The sequence below is a fragment of the Equus caballus genome, chromosome 14 (genome assembly GCF_041296265.1).
Source record: "Equus caballus isolate H_3958 breed thoroughbred chromosome 14, TB-T2T, whole genome shotgun sequence".
NCBI classification, from domain to species: Eukaryota; Metazoa; Chordata; class Mammalia; order Perissodactyla; family Equidae; genus Equus; species Equus caballus.
In genome coordinates this window covers 18534263-18559664 of record NC_091697.1, presented here as the reverse complement: position 1 = coordinate 18559664, position 25402 = coordinate 18534263, and the positions used below count along the sequence as shown (strand labels likewise).

General features: G+C 43.7%; 1 protein-coding gene across 2 annotated transcripts in view; it reads left to right on the top strand.

The window, feature by feature from the left end:
• Positions 1-25402, top strand: part of RUFY1 (RUN and FYVE domain containing 1) — a 54111-nt gene that overhangs the window by 17747 nt on the left and 10962 nt on the right. For both annotated transcript variants that reach the window (XM_023617031.2, XM_023617032.2), the window contains exons 6-12: positions 8138-8199; positions 10319-10384; positions 12489-12558; positions 14955-15056; positions 16485-16601; positions 17396-17563; positions 24711-24808. In XM_023617031.2, coding sequence (XP_023472799.1) covers positions 8138-8199; positions 10319-10384; positions 12489-12558; positions 14955-15056; positions 16485-16601; positions 17396-17563; positions 24711-24808 — 683 coding nt within the window. The remainder of the gene's footprint in view (positions 1-8137; positions 8200-10318; positions 10385-12488; positions 12559-14954; positions 15057-16484; positions 16602-17395; positions 17564-24710; positions 24809-25402) is intronic.

Here is a 25402-nt window from a genome sequence, read left to right as displayed (position 1 = left end):
ATTAACCATTTGTCAGAATATTTTGTTATTTTCTTTTCTACTTCCTCAGAGCTAGTTTTCCCTGTAGATTTTTTCTTTTTTTTTTGAGTCAAATTTAATGGACTTTTTCCTTAGGCCTTCTAAGGTGGTATGCTTAGAAGGTCCTTCCCTATCTAAAAATTGACGTCATTTTTAAAATTAAATGTGTATTCTTTACATTTAAATAATCTACCTGTCATTTGTTTTGACATAGTGTGAAGTGGAAATCTAGGTTTCTTTTATAAGTAGTAAACCGGTTTTTTCAATATCACATATTAAATATATTATTTTCCTACTAATTTGAAGCTCCACCTTCATCCTGTGTGCAGTATCCATAGCGCACCGAGGCTCAGACCTGGACTCTGGCTAGTGCCTGGGTCTCTGTGCTCCTTCACCAGCAGCACGGGCCTTTAGTTACTGGAGCCTCAGGGTGTGCTTTTACGCTCTGGTGCTTCACCTCCTACCTGCCTACTTTAGTACACGCCTTTTTCAAATATGGTTAAGGCCGTCCATTCTGCCAGGTGAACTTGAACATCGTTTTGTCAAATTCCAAAATAATAGCTCGATTGGGATTTTTATTAAACAATAGAGGTGGTTGAGCCCTGGTCTCTTTCATCTTCAACACGATGCCTCTCGTACGTCTCCATGAAGTGTGAGTGCTTGCTGTTGATGTCTCGGGGATCCTCTTTCTCTTGTGTTGCAAGTGCTGTTCTAATCTACTTTACTTTGCGTTTTCATTAAAAATGAATGTTGAATGCTATCAAATACCTTTTTTGGCATCTGTTGAAATGTTGTACCCATTCTTAATACATAACTATTATTGAATTAATGCATGGGTTTCCTGTAGGGATATTATACCTGCATTCCTAAATAAGCCCCACTTGATCATCGTGCATTATTCCTCTAGTTGACTCCTAGGTTTAATGTATCTGTGGGTTATTTGGAATTTTCGTGTTTCATTTATTAGTGACACTCTTCTGAATTTTCCTTTTGTACACTGTCTGTCACTTTTCAGTGGGAGGATTGTATTAACCTCATAAAATAAGCTGGGTGATGTTCTTCCTTTTCCTGTTTTCTATAGCAGTTTATTAGAACAAAAATTATTTTTTCTCTGAAGGTTTCTTAGAACTCACTGGTATGAAGGCTTCAGCTTTATGGGGTTTTTTGTTTTTTAATTTTTTACTGAGGTCATAATAGTTTAGAACATGGTGAAATTTCCATTGTACGTTATTATTTGTCAGTCACCATATCAATGTTCCCCTTTACCCCTTTAGCCCACCCCCTACCCCCCTTCCCCTCTGGTAACCACTAAACAGTTCTCTTTGTCCATTTGTTAGTTTATCTTCCACATATGAGTGAAATCATACAGTGTTTGTCTTTCTCTGTCTGGCTTATTTCTCTTAACATAATACTCTCAAGGTCCATCCATATTGTTGCAAATGGGACGATTTTGTCTGTTTTTATGGCTGAGTAGTATTCCCTTGTATATATACATACCACATCTTCTGTATCCATTCATCAATCAGTGGGCACTTGGGTTGCTTCCAGGTCTTGGCTATTGTGACTAGTGCTGCAATGAACATAGGGGTGCGTAAGTCTCTTTGAATTGTTGATTTCAAGCTCTTTGGGTAGATACCCCGTAATAGGATAGCTGGGTCATATAACATTTCTATTTTTAATTTTTTGAGAAATCTCCCTACTGTTTTCCATAGTGGCTGTACCAGTTTGCGTTCCCACCAGCAGGGTATGGGTGGTCCCTTTTCTCCACATCCTCTCCAACATTTGTTATTTTTTGTCTTGGTGATTATAGCCGTTCTAACAGGTGTAAGGTGGTATCTTAGTGTAGTTTTGATTTGCATTTCCCTGATGATGAGTGATGTTGAACATCCTTCCATGTGCGTGTTGGCCATCTGTATATCTTCTTTGTAAAAATGTCTGTTCATATCCTCTGCCCATGTTTTGATCAGGTTGTTTGGTTTTTTGTTATTCAGTTGTGTGAGTTCCTTATATATATGGAGATTAACGCCTTGTCAGATATATGATTTGCAAATACTTTCTCCCAGCTGGTGGGTTGTCTTTTTGTTTTGATCCTAGGTTCTTATGCCTTGCAGAAGCTCTTTAGTCTGATGAAGCACCACTTGTTTCTTTTTTCTTTTGTTTCCCTTACCTAAGTAGACATGGTCTTTGAAAAGATCCTTCTAAGACCAATGTCAAAGAGTGTACTGCCTATATTTTATTCTAGGAGTTTTATGGTTTCAGGTCTTACCATCAAGTCTTTGATCCACTTTGAGTTAGTTTTTGTGTATGGCGAAAGATAATGTTTTAATTTCATTCTTTTGTGTGTGGCTATCCAGTTTTCTTAACACCGTTTTTTTTCTTTTTTCTTTTGGTGAGGAAGATTGGCCCCGAGCTAACATCTTTTGCCAATCTTCTGCTTTTTGCTTGAGGAACATTATCACTGAGCTAACATCTGTGCCAATCTTCATCTATTTTATATGGGATTCCACCACAGCATGGCTTGACAAGTGATGCTAGTTCCACGCCTGGGATCCAAACCTGCAAACCCCAGGCCTCCGAAGCAGAGTGCATGAACTTATCCACTATGCCACCAGGCTGGCCCCCCAACACCATTTATTGAAGAGACTTCCCTTTCTCCATTGTATGTTCTTTGCTCCTTTGTCGAAGATGAGCTCTCCGTAGATGTGTGGTTTTATTTCTGGGCTTTCAGTTGTGTTCCATTGACCTGTGTGCCTGTTTTTGTACCAGAACCATGCTATTTTGATCGCTATGGCTTTGTAGTATGTTGTGAAGTCAGGGATTGTGATGCCTCCAGCTTTGTTCTTTTTTCTCAGGATTGCTTTAGCTATTCGGGGTCTTTTTTGGCCCCATGTGAATTGTAGGATTCTTTTTTTTTTTTTTAAACAAGTTCTTTTTTTTTTTTTAATTTTATTTTTTTCCTTTTTCTCCCCAAAGCCCCTGGGTACATAGTTGTATATTCTTAGTTGTGAGTCCTTCCGGTTGTGGCATGTGGGATGCTGCCTCAGTGTAGCTCGATGAGCAGTGCCATGTCCACGCCCAGGATTCGAACTGACGAAACACTGAGCCACCTGCAGGGGAGCACGCGAACTTAACCACTCGGCCACGGGGCCAGCCCCTGAGTTGTAGGATTCTTTATTCTATTTCTGTGAGGAATGTCGTTGGGATTCTGATTGGGATTGCTTTGAATCTGTAGATTGCTTTGGGTAGTATGGACATTTTAACTGTTTGTTCTTCCAATTCATGTGCATGGAATCTCTTTCCATCTCTTTATGTCGTCATCAATTTCTTTCAATAATGTCTTATAGTTTTCATTGTATAGGTCTTTCACCTCTTTGGTTAAATTTATTCCTAGATATTTTATTCTTTTCGTTGTGATTGTAAATGGGATTGTGTTCTTGAGTTCTCTTTCTGTTAGTTCGTTATTAGAGTATAGAAATGCAACTGATTTTTGTAAGATGACTTTATACCCTGCAACTTTGTCATAGTTATTAATTATTTCTAATAGTTTTCCAATGGATTCTTTAGGGTTTTCCATATATAAAATCATATTGTCTGCAAACAGCAAGAATTTCACTACTTCCTTTCCAATCTGGATTCCTTTTATTCCTTTCCCTTGCCCAATTGCTGTGGCCAAAACCTCCAGTACTATGTTAAGTAAGAATGGTGATAATGGGCATCCTTGTCTTGTTCCTGTTCTCAGAGGGATGGCTTTCAGTTTTCCCCCATAGATTATGATGTTGGCTGTGAGTTTGTCATATATGGCCTTTATTATGTTGAGGCACTTTTATTCTACACCCATTTTATTGAGAGTTTTTATCATAAATGGCTGTTGGGTCTTGTCAAATGCTTTCTCTGTGTCTATTGAGATGATCATGTGGTTTTTATTCCTCATTTTGTTAATGTGGTGTATCATGTTGATTGATTTGTGGATGTTGAACCATCCTTGTCTCTGGAATGAATCCCTCTTGATCATGGTTTATGATCTTTTTAATGTGTTGCTGTATTTGATTTACCAATATTCTGTTGAGGATTTTGGCATCTTTGCTCATCAGCGATATTAGCCTGTAATTTTCCTTCTTTGTGTTGTCCTTCTCAGGCTTTGGTATCAGGGTAATTTGGCCTCATAGAATGTGTTAGGAATTGTTAGATCTTCCTCAACGTTTTGCAATAGTTTGAGAAGGATAGGTATTAAATCTTTGGAGGTTTGGTAGAATTCTCAAGAGAAGCCATCTGGTCCTGGACTTTTAGTTTTTGGGAGGTTTTTCATTACTGTTTCAATCTCTTTATTTGTGATTCATCTATTCAGATTCTCTATTTCTTCTTGATTCAGTCTTGGGAGGTTGTATGAGTCTAAGAATTTATCCATTTCTTCTAGGTTGTCCAATTTGTTGACATACAGTTGTGGTATCTGTTGTAACTTCTCCTTTTTCATTTCTAATTTTATTCATTTGAGCCTTCTCTCTTTTTTTCTTAGTGAGTCTGGCTGAGGGTGTGTCAATTTTGCTTATCTTCTCAAAGAACCAGCTCGGTTTCATTGATCCTTTCTACTGTCTTTTTTATTTCAATTTCATTTATTTCTGCTCTAATTTTTATTGTTTCCCTCCTTCTGCTGACTTTGGGCTTTGTTTGTTCTTCTTTTTCGAATTGTTAGATGTCATTTAAGATTGCTTATTTGAGATTTTTCTTGTTTGTTAAGATGAGCCTGTGTTGCGATGAATTTCCCTCTTAGGACCGCTTTTGCTGCATCCCATATGAGTTGGTATGGTGTATTTTTGTTTTCATTTATTTCACAGGTATTTTTTTATCTCTCCTTTAATTTCTTCAGTGATCCATTGTTTGTTCAGTAGGATGTTATTTAGTCTCCACATCTTTGTCCTTTTCCCAGCTTTTTTCTTGTGGTTGATGTCTAGTTTCATAGCATTATGGTCAGAAAAGATGCTTGATATGATTTCAATCTTCTTAAATTTATTGAGGCTTGCCTTGTTTCCCAACATATGGTCTATCCTTGAGAATGTTCCATGCTCACTTGAGTAGAATATGTATCCTGCTGATTTTGGGTGGAGTGTTCCATATATGTCTGTAGTCCATCTGGTCTAGGTTTAAGGGCACTATTTCCTTGTTGACTTTCTGTCTGGATGATCTATCCATTGATGAAAGTGGGGTGTTGAGGTCCCATACTGTTATTGTGTTGTTGTTAATATCTCCCTTTAGGTTTGTTAATAGTTGCTTTATGTACTTTGGTGCTCCTGTGTTAGGTGCATATATATTTATGAGTGTTATGTCTTCTTGGTGGAGCATCCCTTTTATCATTATATACTGCCCCTCTTTGTCTCTCGTTACCTGTTTTGTCTCGAAGTCTACTTTGATATAAATATGGCAATACCTGCTTTCTTTTGTTTGCTGTTAGCTTGGAGATCATCTTCCATCCCTTCACTCTGAGCCTGTGTTTGTCTCTGGAGCTGAGCTGTGTTTCCTGGAGGCAGCATATTCTTGGGTCTTGTTTTTTAATCCATCCAGCCACTGTGTGTCTTTTGACTGAAGAATTCAATCCGTTTAGGTTTGGGGTGATTATTGATATATGAGAACTTAATGCTTAATGTTCTTTTGCATTCCCTTTGTTTCTCATCCCATGTATTTCGGACTGCCAATTCAGTTAGGTAGTTTGCTGTGATGGTTTTCTTAGTTTTCTCTTTATTTATCATTTGTGTCTCTCTTCTGATTATTTGTTTAGTGGTTACCATTAGGTTTGTATAAAAAATCTTGTAGGTGAGATAGTCCATTTTCTGATGGCCTTTTATTCCCTTAGACTAAGCTGATTCCATCCCTTTCCTCTTCCCTAAGTTGTTATTGTCACAACTTATTCCATCTTGTGTTGTGAGTTTGTGGTTAAAATGACAAGATTATATTTATCTTTGGTGTTTTCCTTCCCTTTATCTTTAATGTTATAATTGTTTGCTAACCTGTTTTGTTAGCTGAAATTTTCTGATTTTGTTTACCTATTTATCTCCTTGTTCAAGGCTTTGTAGCCCCTTTCTTTTTCTTTTCAGGTATGAGGACCTTCTTGAGCATTTCTTGTGGGGGGGCAGTTCTTGTGGCAGTGAACCCCCTTAGCTTTTGTTTATCTGAGAAAAGTTTTATTTCTCCATCATATCTGAAGAATATTTGAGGATATCTGAAGGATATTTTTGCTGGATAGAGTATCCTTGGTTGAAAGTTTTTGAATTTCAGAATTTTGAATATATCATTCCATTCACTCCTAGCCTGTAAGGTTTCTGCTGAGAAATTTACTGAAAGCCTGATAGGGTTTCCTTTGTATGTTATTTTCTTTTGCCTTGCTGCCCTTAGTATTTTTTCTTTGTCATTGACTTTTGCCAGCTTTACTCATATATGCCTTGGAGAAGGTCTTTTTCATTGATATAGCTAGGATATCTGTTGGCTTCTTTCACTTGTATTTCCAGCTTCTTCCCCAGGTTTGGGAAGTTCTCAGCTATTATTTCTTTGAACAAACTTTCTGCTCCATTCTCCTTTCTTCTCCCTCTGGAATACCTGTAATCGTTATGTTGCGTTTTCTAAGTCAGTTGGATGTTTCTCAGAGAATTTCTTTCTTTTTTCTTCTTCTTCTTAGTTCCCTCTCCTCCATCAGAAGCCTTTCTGTATTTCTGTCCTCCAGACTGCTGATTTGCTCCTCCATGATATCAGCTCTATTGTTCAAATAGTCCAGATTCTTTATCTCATCTGTTGTGTTTTTCATCTCCAGCATTTCTGATTAGTTCTTCTTTATAGTTTCAATGTCTTTGGTGAAGAAGTTCTTGATTTCATTGAACTGTCTGTCTTGTAACTCATTGAGGTTTGTTATGATACCTATTTTGAATTCTCTGTCATTTATATTATAACTTTTCATGCCTTCAGGATTGATATCTGGGTGCTTATCATTTTCCTTCTGATCTGGAGAATTAATATATTTTTTCATACTGCTTGATGGTGTGAATTTGTGCCTCCACATAGTGATAGTATCTGTCACAGCTTCTACCTGCTGCCGCTGGGTGGGTGTCAGGACCTATGTATTCTGAGCCTGCCGTGATCTGCAGCTCACTCACACCTGCTGCTTTTCTAACGTATGTGTGGGCACTCTGACTGACCACCTGGGCTGGAGCATCAGGTGGAGGAGGGGTGCTTTCTTTCACCTGTGCCATCCCAGGGGTCTTCTCGCTCTGCCCTCACTAGCTGCTCTCCTGGGGTGCTAGCTTGATGAAGACACCCTTGCAATAGCTTAGTCACCTCTGTTTGGGGCTTTACCACTGGCTGTGACGGAACTCGGAGAGCAAAGGTGTTCCCCGGAGGGCTGCCCCTACCCCCTTTCCTCTCAGAGCTGCCCACAGTCCAGGGGTTGCTGCCATTCAGGAGGGTGAGGAGATCTCCTTACCTCCTTCCACTCCCTCCATGGGGCCCAGCACCTCCACCTTCAGACATATGGCTGTGTGGGTCTCTCAGACATCTTTTGTGTCATGTGAATGTCCTCTCTTGGTGTAGGAATGTCCTCTTCATTATATCTTTATATTATATATTATATCGGGAGGCATGGAAAGATGCCAGCTGGAGATCAGGCACCCTCCAGATGCTTGCCCGCCCCCCTCCTTAGGGAACAGCAGAGAAAGCCATCAGCACACAAGGGGGAAACACCATCAGCCAGGTGCCAATACCCCCGAGGTGGCAGATGAAGCACTGCAGTCAAGAGACCCAGGTCTCCTTTTTCTTTATTACTTTGTCCCTGAGGAACTTTGCTGCTCTTTGTCAACAACTTGATTATTGAATATATACAGAAAACTAATCTTAACTGGGTGGTAAAATTTCAGAGTGTTCCCTTAAATTCTGATTTTAAGTAAGTTTTTCTTCTAGAAAGTGGTAGGGTTATTTTTCTCTTGGTTGGTTTGTTCAATTTTGCAGAGCTGGTTAGCCTGACTAAATGTTTGTAGGAAAGAGACAGGAATGTAATAAATACCCTGAATTTTAAAGATTGTAAGGCTGTGGAAAGCAGGAAAAGTTATTTTTTATTTAAACCTGTGCGTTTTATGTCCATCAGGTTGGAGTGATCGATTTTTCCCTCTACCTTAAGGATGTGCAAGATCTTGATGGTGGCAAAGAGTAAGTACGCTGCTGTTCTTCATGCTTTTAATGAAATTCTGGCAAAGAATGCTACTTTTGTTTTTTCTTTGTTTGAAATTTCAGTTTTTATTTAGCTGTTATTAATTACAAATGTAACACATTAATATTCCCATTGCTTCGTGAATTAAGCTCTACAGAGCACAGAGTTCAAGTGAAATCCCCCACTTACACTGTCCCCTCATCCCCGTCTTGGTCCTACTCCCACCCCTCCCTCAGAGGAAGCTATTCATGCCTCCACCCAGCCTTTTTTAATGCCTGGAAGGTATGTATTTGCTAGGAGTGTAACTGGCTTTACGGTCTGTTTGAACGTAAGTGGGATGGTATCGTTATACACAGAAGCTGCCCTTGGACTTGATCTTTGATTGTAGTGTGTCTTGGATGTCCTTTCATGCCACGTGTAGCACTCCCTCATCCTTGTGAACGAGAGCAATTTTTTAAAAGAAGTTGTCCTAGAAATAAAAAAGAAAAGAAAAAAAGCAAACAGTGTGTTTTACATGCTACTGTTTGTGTTATGATAAAAAAGACTATACATCCCTATTTAGCTGTTGTTCTTGCATACGCAGGGCCCACTTCTAGAGCAGCACGGAGACCGGAACAGTGGCTGTCTGGGGGAAGAGGACAGAAGGCAGGCTCAGGGGGACGTGTTATGTAAACCCTTGGGTCGTGTTTGAATATTTTACAGCATGCGTCTGTTACCTGCCTTTGAAATGTCTTCCGGACAGGAACTCCTCTGGTCTCAGTGTCCTGGCAGTGCACTTTACCAAGGAGGGGATCAGCAGAACCCCATTAATGCTTCATGTGCCCTAAGTACAAGGATTACACCCACTTGAAACTTAAACAAAAAATATATACGTATATATTTTTTTTAATAGCTTCCCTTTTCTTTTTATTCTCTTTTTTTTCTTTTTTTATTTCCTGGGAAAGATTCAGCCTGAGCTATCATCTGTTGCCAATCTTCCTCTCTTTTTTTTTTCTCCCCAAAGCCCCAGTACATAGTTGTATATTGTAGTTGTAGGTCCTTCTAATTCTTGTGTATGAGCCATCACCACAGCACATCTGCTGACAGGTAGTGTGTTCTGTGACTGGGAACTGAACCCAGGCTGCTGAAGTGCGGCATGCCTGACTTTAACCACTAGGCCATAAGGGCTCGCTCCAAAATAGATTTTTAATGTCAAGAAAAACTGGAAATCAACCGATTATCCACCATTCAGGGAATAAGTGAATGAATTATGGAATATCCAAGGTATTCCACACTGTGGCATATTATGCAGACACAAAAAAGAACAAATTTGACCTTCTGGTATGGTAGACTTGGAGGATTCCCACAAGGTGTTGAGTGAGAAAAGTATGGTACTGAGGAGTATACATATCCCGTTTTCTAAACCAGAACAATCCCTGACAGATATCTTACATTGTAACTGTATGTACCACATATACTGTAGACAGATAGATACTGTGACTATATGCACAGAGGCTGCTCAACAGGCCGTCAGTATGGCTTCCTGGGAGGGCCGTGGAAAGGGCAGAACAGGTCAGAGAACATGACTGCAGTGAAGAACAGATCCAGCCTCTGCGGCAGGAACCCGTGTGGAGTGACCCACTTAGGTACAGATGTTCCTCGATGTGTAAAGAAATGGGCGCCTAAGTTTAAAATGTTAAAGACTTTTTTTCACCCAGACTGATCAGCTTTGTGTTCTGAAAAGTCTCGGCTCTCGTTATCTGAGCCAGCCTCCTTACCTTCAGTGTAACAACGGCTGCTTCATCTGCTGCCTGGAGGCTATTGGCACCTGGCTGTTGGTGTTTCCCCCTTGTGTGCTGATGGCTTTCTCTCCCTTCCCTCAGGAGGGGGCCGGGGGCAGACATCTGGAGGGAGCCTGCTCTCCAGCTGGCGTCTTTCCATGCCTCCTGCGGCCCTGGCTGCTCTCTCCCCAACCAGCCTTGCTCCTCTGTTCACTCAGGGCCATGCAGACCTAAGGTCGTCTCTTGGTTTCCTAATCACATTGGTTCTCATCCAAGGTGATTGGAAGGTTAGGGGACAGTGACGAAGTGTTAACCCTGAGTAAAAAGAATTTCTCTCTTTTTGTGTTCTTTTTAAAAGGCACGAGAGAATTACTGATGTCCTTGATCAAAAAAATTACGTGGAAGAACTTAACCGGCACTTGAGGTAGGACCCCCTCCTTTTTCCAGTGTCACAGTTCATTCTCAGCATCCCCAATATTTGTTTCATGGAACTTTTTTGAGTTGCCGTATATTTATGATTAACTTTTTTCCAAACCAAGAAAAAAAATTATCATGCAATGCTCATGTGTACAGACTGGAGAAGTATGATTTCTTGATAAAGAGCTTTCGGAGTCTTCGGCTCTTTGTTTTGTGCAGTTATACAGTTCCGAGAGCCAATAGACGACTCTCCAGCCCTCACTCCTCGGCCTCATGGGTGGAAATCACTGCCACGGAGGGGCACCATTGCTGCTGGGAGTCAGCACACGCCCCTGAAGGGTGTTGGGGCAGGAGAAAAGGGCTGAAAACCACTGGCTAGACCTTCGAGAGCAGGTCACTAGCATAGCAGCGTCTTTGTCTTGTTTTCCATCTCAGTTGGAAGGCTGCTGCGTGTTCATGACTCGCTAGTCGGTGAGGTGTGGGTGGGGAGTGGGCGGAGATGCTCAGTCTGGTGTGCTTGGGAGACGTTATTCTCTGCCGGAACCCCTTTTAGAGAGGGGTGGGGCACATCAGCAGTGCTGGCCCCAAAAGCCAGTGACAGAGGCGCAGGGCTGGCACGTTCCTCAGAGCGGGCCTGGAGCACGCTGCTCAGAGCTCTGCCCGGGAGCGGTGCTGGCTCTTGCCAGGGGAGAGGGTTTCTTAATTGATTCCTAGTTTGTTGAGACTTTTTATAAGGAGTAGATGTTGAATTTTATCAAATGCCTTTTAGCAGCTGTTAAAGTAGTCATTACTTTTATCTCTTAATCTGTTAATGTGATGTATTTTATTAATGGATTTCTTCATACTGAACCATTCCTATGGCACAGGAATAAACGTAGTTTTAATAATTTAATCGTTCTCTTAACATGTAACCTGACCTGTAATTGCTCTGCAGTTTTTCCCTCTGGCATCACATGCGCGTTGTACAGCTTCACAGAATGAATTAGGGAGCTTTACCTTGTTTCTGTGCCTGGGAACACCCAGTTCGTGAGCATTATTCGCTCCTGGAAAATTTGAAGCTCAAAGCCTGTGTGGAGGCAATACTTCATCAGCTTTCAGTTTTTTCTTGGTGGTTAGTTCATCTAGGTCTTCTCCTATGAGTATATGTCTTTTTTGGAATTTCATTGATATTTTCTAAGTTAGATGGTTGGTATAGAATTGAAAATTGTATACTCTTAAAACTCTTCATTCCCTCCCTCTCTTTTGTTTGGTTCTCTTTTTCATTTTGTGTCATTGTATTTTATTTTCTCCCACCCAGTGCTTGCACCTTGACTCATTAGCCTTGCCGGGTTTGTTTCTTTGTCCTCCTCACTGGCAAAGGCACCAGCTTTTGGCAATAGGGCCCACTGCCCAGAGGGACAGGCCCTGGAGCTGGACCACCTGGCTCGGATCCTGGCTCCTCCTCTAGGGCTGTGACCTTGAGTGAGTCTTTTAGAGCAAAGTTATGGTTCCCTCGTCTGTGACACGGGTTAACAGTAAGATTTACCTCCCAGAATTGCGGGATTACGTGAGTTGATGCGTTTAAAATGCTTGAACAAATCGGGCCTGGCACGTCGCCCAAAAAGAGAGTTCCTACGGTTACTGTTGTGGTGGTTATTATTTTTCATCATCTTCATTAGCTTTTTACATATTTTTCAGTATGAAAGTAGTACATATTTCTTAAAAAATATTTGAAAAATGAGGCAAAGTATTAAAAAGATTTTAAAATCATCTTTGATCCTACTACCCCAAAGTTCCAATATCTTGCTCTGAATATTACTTTAGATGCATGACTCCCAACACGTTTTGCTTCCCATCTATTGTGTTGTGCAAAAAACTATTTTCTTTCCAGTTGGCTAAAAAAGAAGTGGGTAGCATATTTTGGAGAGAAAACGTTGAAAACTTTCTATAAATGACACACACACACGCGCACACGCACACATGTTTAGAATCCTCATCTCTGAGTTTATTGGAGTCCCTTTGACCCTCCATGTCATACAGGAAATCTAGGAATCTCTATTCTCATTGTTTGTAGGTAGGAAAAACAGTCAGCTTTTATAAGTTCACGTTTATTTAATATTTATTTTCTATAGCTGCACAGTTGGGGATCTTCAAACCAAGATAGATGGCTTGGAAAAGACTAATTCAAAGCTTCAAGAAGAGGTTTGTAACTTACTGAAATTCTTAACATAGAGTGAGCCAAGGTTCCGAGCGGTGGTGTGGTCGGCGTGTCCGACCGGAGCTGCTCGCTGGTAGGAATGGGAATTGCTAACTTGGGTGGAGCTGCAGGCGAGCCGGGTGCTCTCGGAGCTCTGCATCCTCGGCGTGTCTGTGTTCCGCCCTGTCCGGGTCTGCCGTGAGCCAGTGCAGCTGATCTGGAGCCAGTCCTAGGCAACTTAGTTTTTATCTCCTCGCAGTAATCCAGTAGAAGACGAGCCCTCCCTAGAGCCCCAGCCCCTGTGGGAAGGTGCTGCTCTCCTCTTTCCCACCTCCCCTATGGTGTAGTGTGTCCCCCCTGCCGGGAAGGCACAAGCTCTGTGACGAGGTAAAAGTCCCCTAGCCTACCCCTTCTGTGTTTCAGCCTCTCAGGAGTGTGGAACAGTCTCCCCACAGTGTGGTCTTTCTCTGCTTTCTCACTAGGAAGAGAGAGGATGAAAGGACAGGAAGAAGGAGGGCTGAGGCTGAGGAAGACAGCTTGCTGCCAGCTGCCCGGCAGTCTCCTTGGTGGACACATCTTGTCTCCTGTTAGCAGGAGGGGGGTTTCTCAGCCCTTCTGAGGCTTTCCACAGGTAGTGGTCCCTGGCTGCTCTCACTGGGAAGGAAGAGGGCTGTGAGTGGGGCGGAGAGTGCACCCCCTCATGGTGTGCAGGCAGGTTACAGCCGAAAGGAGAGTCACAGAGCACGCCTTTGTAATGAAGGACCCACTTTAAGGCTCACTTTACACCGACTGCTGTCTCCTAAGGGGCCAGCCCTTAACAGCGTTCAGGAGAGGAGCTCAGATTTGTGTGAGGAGCAGGAGATCCAGAGGCGGCATTCGTAGGTGGCATCACAGGGAGCTCGCGTTCACCTGGGGTGGGTGGGCCTTTGGCCTCAGTTTAGGGAAGTAGGTCTTTGAGCCTCACTGTTCTCCTCTCCAAATTGGATGATAATCCATGCTTGACAGTATTGTTGTAAAGATGAAATTAGGTTAATGTCATAGCAGCGTGCCTAACAGCACATGGTGTGTGAAGGCGTTGAGGCATCAGTTGGCTTTACAACAAGCAGGCTCAGTCTGTTCTCCCAGATGAGGCGGGATGCTTTGAATGAAGGTCTAAGTTAGCTGTTGAAACTGAACAGCTGGGTTATTTTTTCTTCAAAGGCCAATGATTGTAATAGAAATGAGCTATGGAGAAAAGTATCTCTGTCCCCAGAGCGTGCCCTCCACGTCTTCAGAGAGTGGAATGGGGTTAGCTGGTGGCTTTCGCCTGCTGCTTCCCTTGTAGCTCCTAGCAACACCTTTAGAGCCTTGAAGTTTCTTATCTGGGCACAGGAGTTATGTGTAGAAACCCCAGTCCTGCTTCTGAGTCTGAATGGACTTAGATGCTGTTGACCAAGAGGAGGTGAGGAGGTCAGTGTTCAAGGCCCCCCACGAGTGAAGGATGCCAAGAGCACAGCCACGTGCCAAACACACGTCTCTTTCTTTCTCCTCTCTTTGCGGGCTGTGTGCAGAGGCGGCATCCGGAGGGCCGGGTGCTGGGTGTACCCTGCCTTGCTTCTCCCACAGCCTCTCCTTGGAGGTCCATGACGGCATCCTGCTTCTGTACACTTTTCCCTAAACTACAGTAACTCGTTCAAGGAGAGGAAATGTCTTCCTCAGACATGTTGTTAATGACATGGTTGTGATTCCTCCTCAAAAATTCTTTAACTCTCCCTCTCATGATAAAATATCCTTTTGCTCATTGGCTATAAAACCTGAAAAGAATGAAGAACCAGGAAAAAAGCCCATAATCCCTTGGCTAAGTCACAGCTATTTTTATCATTTGGTATATGTAGTCCCCATCTTTTCTTAAGCATTTTTAACATAGTTGAGTTTTTTTTAATTAGAGGTGAGAACGTACTGTATAACCTGCTTTATTTCCCTATTGGTATTATATCATAATTGTGTTCTCGAGTCATTGAAAGCTTTTGTAAACATTGTAATAACTAAATATTTATGTTTTATGCTTCCTCTGTAATTTATTAAACCATTTCTCTAATATTGGAGATTCAGGCTGTTTCTAGTATTTTGTGTCCAAAAATCTTTGCCCACATTATGTATCATGCTATCATTTTTTTAAAAGAAGAACATTTGGGGAGGGCAGAAATGGCTAGGGATGGGCAGGAGAGAGATTTTACTATATACATTTTTATATCTCTGGAATTTTGAACCATGTGAATATATTACCTATTCAAAACAAGGACATAAAATATCAAATATGTGAAAATACGTTATCAATTGTGAAGATGCCAAATGTTAGATTTTAGTTTGAACAGTAAGATTCATTTTGAAGTTAAGAAATATAAAAATCTTTCTTAATCAGCTTTCAGCTGCAACAGACCGGATTTGTTCACTTCAAGAAGAGCAGCAGCAGTTAAGAGAGCAAAATGAATTGATTCGTCAAAGAAGTGAAAAGAGCGTAGAGGTGAGAAACTGACTTCGCAGCTGCACGGCCTGGTTCTGACTCACACATGTCCATCACAAGTCTCAAGCTCGTGGTTTAATAGTGACCCAGTCCTCAGAAGGTGCCTCCAGCCACCGTGCCCTCCCGTGTCACTCGCAGGCCTGCTGGACCCCTTTGGGGGTTCCCGGGCCCACTGCTCCCTCGCCTGTGAGCCTTCGCACATGAAAGTTCCTATTCGTTCTTCGACCTCTGCTCATATGCCACGTCCTCTGTGATGCCTCCCTGACACCATCGGTGGGCCTGGGCCCTCCTTCTCCCACATTCCCATAGCTCTTTGCACCTCCCTCCTTTGTAGAATCCGCTTGCTGTTTCGTAGAATTGATGGCTTGCAGCTTTCTTACCTGACGACTTGAGGGGAGAGACCATGGCTGATTCATCTGGAGATTCACCTCGTGCTAAAAGTGTGCTTGATAAATGCTGAATCATGGATTGAGTGGGGGCCTATCCCACTAAGGACAATTGTTCTGTTTTAAAGAAAATTGAATATACATTATTGGGTTTTTTTCTTCTTCTTCTGTCTGAAGCCCCCCAGTACATAGTTGTATATTGTAGTTGTGGGTCCTTCTGGTTGTGCTGTGTTGGATACCACCTCAGCACGGCTTAGATGAGCAGTGCCATGTCCACGCCCAGGATTCAAATCAGCGAAGCCCTGGGCTGCTGAAGCAGAGCCTGCGAACCTAACCACTCGGCCACGGGGCTGGCCCCTAAATTATTTTCTGAAGCTAACTTTTCTTTTAAAAAATGTATTGGCGGGTCGGCCCGGTGGCACAGCGGTTAAGTTTGCACGTTCTGCTTCTCAGCGGCCTTGGGTTCGCCAGTTCAGATCCCGGGTGCGGACATGGCACTGCTTGGCATGCCATGCTGTGGGAGGCGTCCCACATATAAAGTAGAGGAAGATGGGCATGATGTTAGCTCAGGGCCAGGCTTCCTCAGCAAAAAGAGGAGGACTGGCAGTAGTTAGCTCAGGGCTAATCTTCCTCAAAAAAAAAAAAAATATTGGCTTGCTCTCATCCTTCAAGTTCAAAGATAGTTCAGAATATCTTTAAAAATTTTTTTTTTCCTGCTTTATCGCCCCAAACCCTCTCTGTACATAGTTGTATATCTTAGTTGCAGGTCCTTCTAGTTGTGGGATGCCGCCTCAACATGGCCTGACGAGCGGTGCCATGTCCGCGCCCAGGATCCAAACCCTGGGCCGCCGCAGCGGAGCATGCGAACTTAACCACTCGGCCATGGAGCTGGCCCCCTATCTTTAAAATTTTAACCTTTCTCTATTCTTAAAAAATAGAAATTATGCTACATTTTTAAAAAACTATGGTATATTTTAAAATCATTTCAGTTAGCTTACTTTCATAAGCAAACCATTCCTCTTTGCATTCTTGTTTGATACAGATAACAAAACAGGATACCAAAGTCGAGCTGGAAACTTACAAGCAAACCCGGCAGGGTCTGGATGAAATGTACAGCGACGTGTGGAAGCAGCTGAAGGAGGAGAGGAGAGTCCGTGCGGTGAGCGCGCCTCAGTGTCCTTAGAAGGATTCTCGTAGCCCTCCACGTTATTTCTGTTAGCACTTTTCACACGCATGCTGAAACTAGGAAACTGCTGACACTCATGGAAAGTTAGAAATTGTCCCTTTTTTAAAAAAAAAAGGCTGTTTTTACCATGCAGTTCTGCATTGTCACTTATATTTTTTTCCAGTTTTATAAACCTCTCCCAGGGGTTGCTGTGAGCCTAGACTCATGGTTTCTTTGACAATACAGCTCCGTCAGTCACAGCCTCTGGTTGGTTTATTTCTGCCCAAGCCACACATCAGTGACTGGTGTTTTTATTAAGGACAGTCCTGTGCCTGCCTCATCTCTTTGCATGAATGTGGGGACGTGTGTCCTGAGTTATCCAGCACAGAACCATTTCAGAATGGTTGCACCTTTGTTGCCGTAAACTAGCAAGTCATTCTAGCAATTCTAACGTTGGGAAACATTACATCTCCTCTAGCATTCGAGACAGACTTTCTTTCAGACCATGCGTTCTGATCTTAGGGTTTGAGGAACGTGGTTGCCAGCACTGTAGGCTCACATTGTCACCTATCAGCTTTCTGTTGACTTGATGCAGAGCCACTTTTCGTTGTAAAATAAGGAAAGGAGAAAAATTTAATCTAGTTATGCCCCAGACAGACTTCTCTCAATCTCCCTAATGTATTCTGACCTTCAGTTTATATTTTAGGCATTGCCCAAGACAGAACCGCAGCTAACTACGTTTCTGTGATCTACTTTAATAATATTTTCCTTGTTAATATCTTTTTAAGGAACTAGAAAAAGAACTGGAGTTACAAGTTGGTATGAAAACCGAAATGGAAATTGCAATGAAGTTACTAGAAAAGGACACCCACGAGAAGCAGGACACTCTAGTCGCCCTCCGCCAGCAGCTGGAAGAAGTCAAAGCGATTAATTTACAGATGTTTCACAAAGTTCAGGTGGGCATTGGCTTTGTGTTCAGATCACAGCCTGGTTTTCTGCAGCTTGGCTACAGAGGTAGAGCTTGTCACATGCTGCGTTTTGGTCCAGTCCTTCTTCTGCAGAAGGGGCGAAGAGACACCTCTGTGTAGTCCTAGTATGTGTCAGACCTGGTCCTTGGCCCTAGTATGTGTCCTTGCATTTATTTTCTTTGAGACTCTCAGCAATCCCTGAGGAAAGTTTTTTTAAATGGGGGGAAATGTAAGTGACAAGGTAGAACCGAGTGGCTAAATCACACATCCCTGGTGGCACAGCTAACACACAGAGCAGGGAGCCGAACCTTGTCCTTCGACTCCAAACCCCAGCTTGGTCTGCCGTGCCTCCACTGCTTCCTTGCTGTCTCTCTCCTTCTACTTCGGTGACTCGTTGTTTGCCCAGAGAAATGGAGACGTGGGTGAAGGGTATAAGCTGGTGCAGTGCTGTCTTTGCAGGCTTTGCCGTTACATTAATCTTGCTGAGTCTCAAGGCCACACAGCCTGCTGCCCGCCTCTCCTGTCACTTCGGAGTGGTCAAGGGGAGCTAGCCCAGAAAGAATCCATCATGCCAGAGTCTGAAAGATAGCGTCTAAAATTATAAAGCTTCCTTGCCCAGAAGGACGCCATTCTGTGTCCTCAAAACTTTTCTTTTTTTGAAGTTCTGTTTCCTATTTTATTGCCAAAACAGTCCCACTTCATTTTCCATAGATGCGGAAAATGCAGTAATATCTGTGTCAAGGATAATGTGAGGGCTAACAGTACTAATAAACTGCTATTTTCTCCCTTTTTAAATTGTTGTATAGTCACTATTATTATAATAGCAGCAATGAAGATCAAGTAAAGCAAAGAGAAAAGGAGGAAAATAGCTTCACTCTCCTAAAAAATTGTCTATTTTAATTTTTTCATAGTTTCTTCTGGTCTTGGTCAGTATAGACATAATATTAATGCATGTTAGGGAAACCTGCGGTAATAACTTAGCAGACCCTGAGATAGAGTGGCTTAAAAATGTGGAAGTTGTATTTCCGTTACACCATAGTCCCAAGGAGAGCCTTCAGACCAGCAGTTTTGCCCCCCACATTCATTCAGGGACCCTGGCTATGGCAAATCCAACTCTCAAGGCCACTCGACTTGTCACATTCTTGCCAGCGAAAGAAGGGAGAAAAGCAAAAGCCCAGAGCCAGGAGCAGCCAGACCTGGCCCTTGGCCCTGGTAGGTGTCCTGGCGTTTATTTCCTCTGAGCCTCCAAGCTGTCCTCTCAAGCAGCGAGAGAGAAGTTGTGCACATCGTTCCATTCACTTACACAGAAAGGGCTGGTCAGCATGGCCACGACTGGCTGCAAGGGGAGCCTGAGGCTGTCGTTTCTGGGCTACAACCAGCTGAAGGGGAGAAGGGTGTGGGTCAACGTAGTTGTCTCTACCACAGTCAGCCCCACAGAGCTACCCGGAAGTCCCATCCAGTCCCTGCATCCTCTCAGTCCGAAACCCCTGGGTGATGGGCAGCGCTCTCCATCGAGCCCACGTGGCCCTTGTTCAAACCAGATGACCTGCTGTCTTTCTCACCTTAACCCATCCCACCAGCATGAAATTGTAGAGCGGAAGCCAGATGGCCACGGGGAAAACGCCTGCTTGGAAAGGGGGAACCAGGGCACCGGCCCGTGGCGGTCACTGCATCCTCGGGGCGGGAAGTGTGGAGGCTGCCCAGTGTGCAGGGGCTCCAGCTCTCAGCATGTCTGGCTGCCTTGCTTCTGCCTTCCGAAGAACTTCTCTGTCTGCTGACCTCTGTGGCCCGGGAAGGGTCCACCATCACCCATGGCGCTTTAGAGTGGGCTCTCAGGGTGGTGTGGGCACAGCCTTTGTGGCGAGCCTCTTGCTGTTATCGGTTTGCCTGCCTGGAGGTTGTGTTAGGAATCAGACAGTCACAGATATTTTTCAGGCCTGAGTTGTGGTTCCTTTGACAAGACAGTTCCCTCAGTCACAGCCTCTGGACTGTTCTTTTCCACTCACTGTGTGTGTCACTGACCAGTGAGTTTATTTACTAAACATCGTTCTTAATGCCTGCTTCATTTCTTTGCTCTATCAGTCTCTCTCATATTAATGGCCAGCCGTCTGAGACAGCGGTCACCATGTGAGGGAAGCACCCTAATGTGATCTTCGCTGCAGAATGTCCCGTGGCGTTCAGTGCCCACTCTTCCGTCTTCTCTCACTTATCTCAGGGTCCAGAACCAGTTGGGTTTTCTACCCCACAAGGCCCTACCTTTGGACTGTCATCCTGCCCACCTCACTGCAGGCCCCTTGCTTACAGCGCCCGTTCAGACAGCAGGCCCCACCGTGTGTACCGGCATGCTGGGGCCCTGGCACAGCTGGCGTGGATTTTGTTTTACGAGTTGGGCAAGTAACACTTTTACTAACTGATGGCCATAACTGACAAGGGTCACCAGCTTTCCAGCTTGTAACGTCTGCTTTGACAGTGCCAACCCCCTGACTGCTGAGTCAGTGCTGCACACGCTAGCTTTCCTGGGGCGGCTCCTTTCTGCATGGCCTTCCCTGGTCCTGCTGGAATTCTGCCAGCCTGTTGTCCCTTCATAGCCTTCTCCCCTCTGGGCTGCAGAGGCCGGAGGTAGAGTCCGCACCGTCCCTCAGGCAGGGGCCCATCGTGATAAGACGCCTCTCTGGTTCTGTTTCCTTTTCTCCTTGTATCCTCCATCCCGACTCTCATCCTCTCTCCTCTAGGCCAACATTCTACAGTGTTCCTCTTTGCATTTATATTTGTCACTCTAAGACACGTTGTATAGTATTGAGTACCTGAATTTTAGCTTCCGGAAGCGACGTGTACAGTGGGTCTCAGCGTGCTCCTCACTGCCCCCTTGGCACTGCGTTCCTCTGTGTACCTGTCTGGTTTTGGCTTCTGAGTGCAGTTGAGTGTTCTAGCCCGTCCGCCCCTCATTTTCCTGCCCATTCGCCCCATGATGGACCAGCAGTTTCCCTCCACTCCGCTAGTGCAAGCAGCACCAGCAGCGCGTGTCCACATCTCCCTCCGGGACCAGGGAGAGTCCCTCCCGCAGGCATGGTTGGCGTTCCCTGCAGTCAGACACTTCCTCTGTGTCCTTGGTTTGCACAAACCCAGCCGCGTTCCTTCCAGAAGGGCTGCACCAGCGCGCACCTCCAGCCGGTCTGGTGCTGCCCGTGCCCTTGGAGTGTGGGGTTGTTTCTCGGTCCGGCGAGTCTGAGCACCCTTTCATGTGTTGGTTAGCCATTACGTTTCCTCTTTGTGACTTGGCCGTTCGCCTTTTTTGTCCTTTTCTCTTTGACTTTCCTATCTTTTCCTTGTTGATTAGTAGTAATTCCATGTATAATCTAAATATTAGTCCCTTATTGGTTTACGTGTTGTAACTGTCTCCTCCCAGTCTATCATCTAGTATCCTTACGTCCTTATTTTTGATGTAATCAAGTGTGCTGACTTTTCACATTATGGTTTGCAGTTTGGGGGTTTGTTTAAGAAGTCCTTTCTCAAGCCTGGGTGTCAAAGATATTCTACACTACTTTTATAAAGCTTTCCATTTAGGTTGTTTACATATAGAGAGTTAATCTTTGTATGTGGCCTTACCAGGGATCGAGCTTTATTTTTCCCCATGTAGTAAGCCATTTAACAGCTAATCCATTCTTAGTTCGTTGACGTGCAGCCACCTTTATCACAGGCCAAGTTCTTGTATAAAATGGAGCTGTCTCTAGGTCTCTCTCTTTGATTGTCTGTTCGTTTTCATGGCCATAGCTCTGTGGTGCGTTTGAATGCCTGCTTGGTCGTGTGTTTGCTAGGGCTGCTGTGACAGAGTAGCACAGGCCGAGTGGCTGAGCAGGAATTTGCAGTTGCGCGGTTCTGGGGCCAGGAGTCCCAGATGAAGGTGTCTGCGAGGTCGGTTCTTTCTGAAGGCCGTGAGGGAGACCCCGTCCCTTCCTGCCCCCTAGCTTCGGTGGTTGCTGCCCGTCGTTGGGACTCCTTCACTTGGAGAAGTTATTACCCTGTCTCTGCCGTCATCTCCCCACGGCGTTCTCCCCGTGTGCGCGTCTGGTGCAAGTTCTCCCTTTTATAAGTCACCAGTTGTAGTGGATAGAGCCTGCTCCACTGTGACCTCGTCGTAATTGAGTAGGTCTGCAATGACCCTTGTTCCAAATAAGGTCACATTGTGTGGTCCTGGGAGTTAGGGCTCCAACTTACAGATTTGGGAGGGACATAACCCATGACGTAGGCCAAGCCTGCCTCCTTGCCCCTTTTTCCCCCTCTTCCTTTTTAAGATTGACTTATCTATTTATAAACTTATATTCTTGATAAAAATTTTATAATGTTTATAAATTTCTGTTTTAAAAATCCTGCTGAATTTCATAAATGGGGATTACATTGAATTTATAGATTAATTTGAGAAAAAATTGACCTCTGTAGTCTCTGAGGTCCTTGTATGTCGTCATTCTGTTCAAGAGCGTGGGGTAGCTCCTCGTTTATTTAGATACTCTTTTTTCTCTTTGTTGGTCCCTTTTACACCGTAAGGGTCTTGCCTCTTCTCTCAGCGAGTCCCTGGGTCTGTGCGGTTCTTGTGCGGCATGCCTGGCGCCCCATGGCCTGCCTGCTGGGGTGGGCACTGCTGCTGGAGACGCGTGGCTTTGCTTGCACGCTGCCCTGGTCTAACAGCCTCTCCCCACCCGCTCTCGTGGTTTGTCTCTTCCTCCTGGTGGGTCCAGATGTCGCTGACCACGCAGGCAGAGGAGGACAGTCAGTGTCTTCCCTCTCAGTTTTGGGCTTATTTCTTTTTGTTTCTTTGGCCAGAGCCTCCGAGACTGCATTAAACAATAGGAGAAATGGTGAGCAAACTTTGGTCCTGGTCTTAAAAGGAGCGCATCAAAAGTCTCTGCGTGAAGTGTAATGCTTGCTAGATGTCTGGTGCGTCATCTTTACTGGGTTCAGAAATTCCCTTCTGTTTCTTTTTGCTGAGAGGTTTGATCGTAAATGAGTGTTGAGCTTTTTATTAAATGCTTTTTTTTGTATTTTTGTCTATTGTGCTAATCGTGTTCTTTTTCTCCCTTATTTCTGTTGTGGTTTATATTGATAGATTTACATTCCTAGAATCCACTTGATTGGGATGTATTTATATTTAAAAATACTCCTGATTCAGTTAGCTAATATTTTATATCATATGTGTTTATATGTGAGATGGACCTCTAATTTTCTTTCCTTTTATTCACTTTATCTGGCTTCAGAATCAAGGTTGGACTGGCATTCTAAAAGAAGCTTTCCTGCTCTCTTTCTCTGGAATAACTCATGGGTGGCAAGTGTCTGCTCTCAGAAAGTTCTAAGAGCCCAGCCATGTCGTGTGGTCTGGCTGGGCTCTGGGGCAGGGTCACTTGGATGCCATTTCAGTGTGTTGAATGCTTACTGGCCTGTGTGTGTTTTCTATGTCTTCTCAGGCCAATTTTGGTATATTTTTATAGTATTTCCAAAAATGTATCTTAAAGTGTTTTAGCTCATAGTTGTTTATAATATTCCTTTACGCAATTTTTTAATCTTTTTCACTCAGCATTTTCTTTTTTGCATTTTCTGTCCTTTTTCCTTATTCAGTCTTGCCAGAGGTGTGTCTGTTTCAATAATCTTTTCAAAGAACCAGCTTTTTGTCTAATATTCTGTATTATTTATTGTTGTTGTTCCTTATTTCATTGATTTCTACCCTCCTTTTTATTATGTTCTTTTTTATTTTTTGAGGTTTACTCTGTAGCTCATTTTCAGCTTTTGACATGCGTACTTAGCTCATCTGGTTTATCCTTTTTTATTTCATAAAAAATGTTATTTAAAGTTAAAAATTACCCACAAGTACTGCCTTAGCTGTGTCCCACCAATTTTGATAAAAGTATTTCATCTAAATAGCACATTTTTCACAGTTTAGCATCTCTGAAATTGAGATGCATCTTATAGTCAATGGCATGCCATATTTCAAGTAGCAGTTTCTTCTTTCTTAGTGGTATGTAAATTAGGGTGTGTGTTACACTTAGGGCCATCTTCAGTACAGTGAAATATTGCATAGTTTTTCATTGTTTTTTAGCTCTAAGTATTTCATAATTTCTCTTCTGGTTTATTTTGTGTAGCTCAGTAGTTTTTTAGTAAATGCGTTTGCAGATAGGAGATGTTTTAGATATTCTTTTCTTGTTAATGTCTCATTTTGTTACGTTAAGGTCAGAGCATACAGTCTGTATGTTATTTCTTAGGAATTTATTAAGACTTCCTTCCATCTTCAACCTCTCTGTGTCCCTTTTTTTTAAGAGTGTCTCTCTTAAACACACAGGAACATAGTGCTTTTTTGCTCCCTCCTGGTCGCTCGGCATCTGTCTTGATTAAAAGCTCGCCCTCAGGGGGCCAGCCCGGTGGCACAGCAGTTAAGTGCGCACGTTCTGCTTCAGCAGCCTGGGGTTCGCAGGTTCGCATCCCGGGTGCAGACATGGCACCGCTTGGCAAGCCATGCTGTGGTAGGCGTCCCACATATAAAGTAGAGGAAGATGGATGTTAGCTCAGGACCAGGCCTCCTCAGCAAAAAGAGGAGGATTGGCAGCAGATGTTAGCTCAGGGCTAATCTTCCTCAAAAAAAAAACCCAAAAAGCTTGGCCTCAGAAAGTCACCCAGGTGTGTGACCCCAGCTCCATCCCGCATTTGCCCGCTAACCTTCCCCTTGGGGCTTCCTCGGTCTGAGCCTCCCTCTCTTGCTCGGAGAAGTAGAGGCTAACCACACCCACCGTGAGAACCTGAGAACGCTGCAGGGTCTGATGAACTCCTGGATGTGGCTGGCACGTGAGACCAGCTCAGTCACATTGAGTCAGATCTGACTTTGACGTTCCTTTTCAGAAAGGAGCGTGGACCATTTGTGGAGGAAAACAAAAGCCTACCTTACCTCCCTCTTTGCCTTTCTTTCTGTGGGTGGAGCTGGGAGCCCTGGCCCCGTTTGTCCTCCAGGGCTCTGGGGAGGAGCAGCAACTGATGAAACGCTCTTGAAAGTGTTATAAAAGTACACGGTGAGCAAATAAACCCACTTGTAATCCAGGCCAGGCCCTGGGGCGAGGGAGAGGCCGAGTGTGACGACCCCTTTTCCTTGCTTTCGTAGAATGCAGAGAGCAGCTTACAGCAGAAGAGTGAAGCCATCATGTCTTTTGAAGAAAAAACCAATCAAGTAATGTCTAGCATGAAACAAATGGAAGAAAGGTAATCAGTTACCCCTGGCAGATATTCCTAGAAGGTGCTGGGCATTCTCTGGACCTGGGGACCTACTCAGAGTCTCTCTCAAAAGCACATATGACTTGGGATGACTGTCCTTCAGGTCCATAGTCTTGCCCAGCGAGGGGGCTGGATTCTCCAGCCTTGCCCAAACATGTAGTCACTTAGTGAGCCTTTGGGCTACTGCATCAGATTGTCCTCTCGGGGTCAGAACTAGCCAGTGAGATCCTTGTCACTGTCACATTTAAATGTCAGGTCAGTGAGTGAATCAGAATGGAGTCTAAAAGCAGACCCACACAAATACGGACAACCGATTTTCACAAAGGTGCAAAGGCAGGTCACCGGAGAAGGACAATCTCTTCAACAATGGTGCTGGGACAACTGGACGTCCGTGAGCAAATCTGTACTTCACATCTTCTACAGAAATCGACTCAAGATGGATCATAAATCTAAATGTAAAACTTAAAACTATAACACTTTTAGAAGAAAATGTAGGAGAAAATCTTCGTGACCTTGGGTTAGGCAAAGAGATTTTAGACATGACGTCAAAGCACTATCCATGGGAGAAAAACTTAATAAATT